The 4,426-nt window shown below is 48.5% G+C and overlaps 1 protein-coding gene across 1 annotated transcript; it reads left to right on the top strand.

Moving 5' to 3' along the window:
• Nucleotides 1-1,354: 1,354 nt before the first annotated feature.
• On the top strand, nucleotides 1,355-2,804 carry TSKU (tsukushi, small leucine rich proteoglycan). Its single transcript, XM_009579227.1, has one exon. It carries the CDS (start codon nucleotides 1,358-1,360, stop codon nucleotides 2,414-2,416), a length of 1,059 nt encoding a protein of 352 aa, XP_009577522.1. The 5' UTR covers nucleotides 1,355-1,357; the 3' UTR covers nucleotides 2,417-2,804.
• The last annotated feature ends 1,622 nt before the right edge of the window (nucleotides 2,805-4,426 follow it).

Below are 4,426 nucleotides of genomic sequence, written 5' to 3'. Positions count from 1 at the left end.
AGCGGTGCTGATGGATCTGCTTGCCTGGTTTGGTGGGAGGTTTTGTTGCCAGCCCCCTGGAGACCTTGTCTGTAAGGCATGAGGAGCCATCACCCATGACTGCAATGGCAACCAACGAGGCCAGCCCTTGCTGCCTCTGCTGACCTGCAGGATGCTGGCATGCTCCAATTTACCCTCTCCAGAGATGCAGAGCTAAAGCTTTTTTGGCTGGCTGTTGAAATCACGCAGCTGCTGTTGCCCACAGTTGTGTGGAGGAGCCGTTAGGATGCGACCTGAAGAGGTCCAGCAAAGCCGATGAGGTGCAGATCAGCTCTCTTCCTCCCTCGACGGTGATGATGGAGGGACAGAAACGTCTTAGATGGAAGAGTGTCAAAACTTGAGGGGTGGAAAGAGCTCCTTGCTTGCTGGCATCGTTAATCAGAGAGCATACTTAATGTAATTAGCAAAGACTCTCCAGAGGTTCTATATGAAACAAATTGGCTCTCTCCACCCGATCGATGCCTGTGCAGAACGCTGGGCCCACCACAGCAGAGTCTGGGTTAGACTGAGCAGTCCTTGGTTCTTCTGCTTCGGCAGGCGAGGAAGCCAAGTGGCCGTTGTCTGTCCTGCCTGCCACCAGCCCGCGGAGGGTTGGTTTTAGCCCTCTTTTTTAGCCAGTTGACATAAAGCAATGATCCTACTTCTAAATTTGGACCTGAAGTCTAAGGAAGGGAGACGTGCTGTCCATTTGGGCAGTGGGCAGCTGGGCTTTCTGGCTGTTCATCCTGGAGGATGTTCTGATGATGTTATCTCTGTCATCTATAGGAAATTTGAACAGAGCATTAGTTTTTCCTTCCCTGATAAGGGTTTTGGTCACCTAAGTCTCCCACTTGGTGCACAGCCTACATGATTTCTCCAACCTGTCAACGCAGGCTCTTGAACCCTGCACTCCCAAACCTCACATGGATGCCCTGACACGAAGACCTCTGTGTGCTGAAGTTTGCCAGGCTGTAAAATGACTCAGGGTTTGAGCTGTCGTTTAGCTTCTTCCATGGTCCAGTCAAAAGGATGCATGTTGGATAGATCTTGCTTTAAGGCAGCCTACTGTTCTTACAGCTAATTTCCAGTTGTGTCTTAACTTGGTTATATCTGCAGAGACTGTTAACTCAGTATTTTTTTCTCCATTAAGTCCCCAGTGGGGTTCACAACATGAGAGACAACGTGTTTGGGACATCCATGCTATTTGAGGGTATACTTAATCTAACCCTTTGGAAAGATAGAGAAGACTGCATGACTCAAACTGTTACACATCTTCAATGAAGTAATTTTGTACGGCAACTAAATCTATTTTCTCATCGTCTTGTTTTCCAGGTCAACAATGCAGTTCCTAGCCTGGTTCAATTTGCTGTTTGTCCTTCCTTGTTTTGGTACAACCAAAACCTGCTTCCCTGGCTGCCACTGCGAAGTGGAAAGCTTTGGTCTCTTTGACAGTTTTAGCTTGACCAAGGTGGACTGCAGTGGAATAGGCTCACACATTGTTCCTGTCCCAATCCCTCTGGACACCTCCTACTTGGATCTATCATCAAACAAACTGGAAACAATCAATGAATCGATGCTTACTGGCCCTGGATACACCACCTTGGTGAGCCTCGACCTGAGCTACAACAAAATTGCCAAGATTTCCTCCACAACTTTCTCCAGGCTTCGGTACCTGGAGTCCTTGGATCTGAGTCATAACTCTCTGGAAGTCCTTCCAGAGGACTGTTTCTCCAGTTCTCCTCTGGGCGATATAGATTTGAGCAATAACAAGCTTTTGGATATAGCTATGGACGTTTTTGCTTCCAAAGGTCAAGGAAAACCCCTGAATGTGGATTTATCCAATAATATGCTCAGCACCATTACGAGGCACCGTGAAAAGAGCATCCCCAACATCCAGAACTTAAATCTTTCTGGAAACAAACTAAGGTCTGTGCCAAACCTTCAAGGGATTCCTCTCCGATACTTAAACCTTGACGGGAATCCTCTAGTCAATATTGAGAAAGGAGACTTCACGGGGCTGAAAGATTTGATTCATTTATCCCTCAGCAGCCTGCGTGGCTTTGGAGAGTTATCTCCTTATAGCTTTAAGGAACTACCAGCCCTCCAAGTTCTGGATTTATCCAGCAATCCCGACCTGAAGTCACTGACTGCTGAAGTTATCTTTGGTCTGAACTCTCTACAAGAGCTCAACCTCTCTGGGACAGGCGTGTCATCCTTGCCAAAAACGGTGCTGAAATACCTGCCTTCCATCAAAAGCATCACCTTGGAGAAGAACATACAGTGTCTTAAGACGATCAAAGAAGGACAGTACCACCGACAGATTGGCCTGACCAAAAAAGAGGTCCTCAGTTGCCACGACAGCCACGGGTCCGTAGCAGCGGCGCCTTACGTTTTGTGATGAAACTGGGGAGAGGGGGTGGTGGGGAAGGGAGGGCGGGGGGCCGTGGGATTTGTACAGATGTCGGACTGAGGTGGCTTGCAGTGTGCCTTTTGTACAACTGTCAATAATTTATATATTTGTATATGCCAATACTTGATTGTTTGTGGATTTTATAAACTCTCAAATCCTGGCCCGCATCATCTGCAGGCTCCAGATTTTGCCCAGTGCATCGAGGTCCTGCATGCAGCCCGTTAGCTCAAGAGCGGTGTTGCCGGACAAGGGGGGACCAAGCTGCTCTGCAGGTCCCAGGGCAGAACAGCCGGTCTGGAGCAAACCTTCGTGCCCCAGACACGTTTGTAGGAGCAAAGCTACGTCTCTCCAGAGCACACACCAAAACATACCGACTCCGTAGCTGCTTGCTTACAAACCCATGCATCATCCAGTTTTTTTAATTATTACCCCCCAAGAAGTGCCTTCTGGATGTTGCCTTCATTAGCAGCACCCTGTTCCCCGTCATGCACTTTCAGTCTTGAAGAAACATTTCCAGACAAACCTGAATACAGGGTGCTCCTAATGTGCTGCTTTTTACACGTTATTTGCATAGGTGTGTGATGAACATAGAGTAAGTCGAGAACTTTTCCCACAATTTTCTGCGTATTTTCCCATCTTGATCCTTTTCACATCAAATTACTTCAGGTCCAACCTTGGCAACCTCCCGTCTTTCTAACCTTAGCGAGCTCAGAGATGATGTGCAGCGGAGCAAAGGAAGCAGGGGGGTCTGCCAACAGCCGCGTCTCACCCAGGAACCAGCCTCCGCTGAAGCAAATTAACTGAGCTGTAGCCTAGCTTAAAAAAAAAAAAAAAAAAAATCCCTTCTCCCTTTCTGGGGAAGCTTGGAAGAAAAGCTTGACAGGGATTCTCGTCTTGACGACCTTATCAAACCAAGACGCAGACCCAGAGGACGTGAGAGTAAACGGTTTCCACGCTGACGTTCCCCATCCGAACACAACATCTGCGACTCAGCTGAGCTCCTGTGAGGCAATTTCCAGCGCCGAAACGCTCTCCAGAACGTGCCAGGGGAAGAATTAACACTGACGCCTGTGACCCTGGAACACTTTGCCTATCAGGGGAAAGATCTTGGTTTTTTTTTTTTTCCAGAGTTGTGGCTTTTCTTTCTCTCACACAGCTCCTTGGCTGCCAACCGAAATCTGATAAAAAGCCTGATCCACATAGATTTACTCATTTTTTCCTTCATTGCTGAAATGCTAGCGAAGCAAAGGGGAACCCCTCTTGTCCCCCTTCTTCTCCAGGCTAGGAGAAAGCAAAGGAAGGCAGCACAGCTTGACTCAATGCCGTCTGTGAAGGCTTCAACCTGCTTATAGGAGCTCCTGCAGTGGAGGAGGTCTGCTGAGGTCTGGTCCACATCTGGCACGTTCTGCCCTGGGATGGGAAAGGGTGTTGTGGATGGGGGTCCTGCTCGGGTTGGTGGGCAGCTTGGTTTCTAAACCCAGCCTTGCATCAGGGCAACCTTCAATGTTTGAAGCTGGTTTAGGGAGGTCCACACAAAGGTGATGCAGATATAAACCCATTCCACAATCCTCCTTGGCAGTGTTGGGAGGAGCTCAGGCTTCGTCCTCACACCTCCGAAGGTCTTTGCAAATGGAAACCCTATTGCCCAAAGCAGCTGTCTCCAGGCATGGTTGAAACCCACTGAGCCCACAAAAGCCGGAGTCAACACCTCACTTTGGATACTGAAATCCTTCTCCCACATTTTCATCCATCTCCTTTTCAATGATTTGTTTGCGGACCTTAGGGTGGGATTTTAACGCTTTCTTTCAGGTTTTCCCCCTCTGCTGACCCTTTGCAATGCTCCACCAGCCTTCACAGTCACAAGAAACATTGATTTTTCTTAAAAAGGCAACGGGACTGCCTACAGGCAGGGATCTGGAGGGGAACAGCAACCAACTGCAGTGCAAGACGGGGGCAGTTTGAGAGGGAGGAAGTGTTTTTTTAGTGGATCTTGCCTTT

Source organism: Fulmarus glacialis, unplaced genomic scaffold, assembly GCF_000690835.1.
Source record: "Fulmarus glacialis isolate BGI_N327 unplaced genomic scaffold, ASM69083v1 scaffold10546, whole genome shotgun sequence".
Classification (NCBI taxonomy): domain Eukaryota; kingdom Metazoa; phylum Chordata; class Aves; order Procellariiformes; family Procellariidae; genus Fulmarus; species Fulmarus glacialis.
The sequence above is the reverse complement of the archived record's forward strand: the minus strand, read 5'-3'. Positions and strand labels throughout refer to the sequence as shown.

What these genes read in the sequence shown, in the direction of transcription:
- TSKU (XM_009579227.1), top strand. Translation starts at nt 1,358, where the DNA reads ATGCAGTTCCTAGCCTGGTTCAATTTGCTGTTTGTCCTTCCTTGTTTT.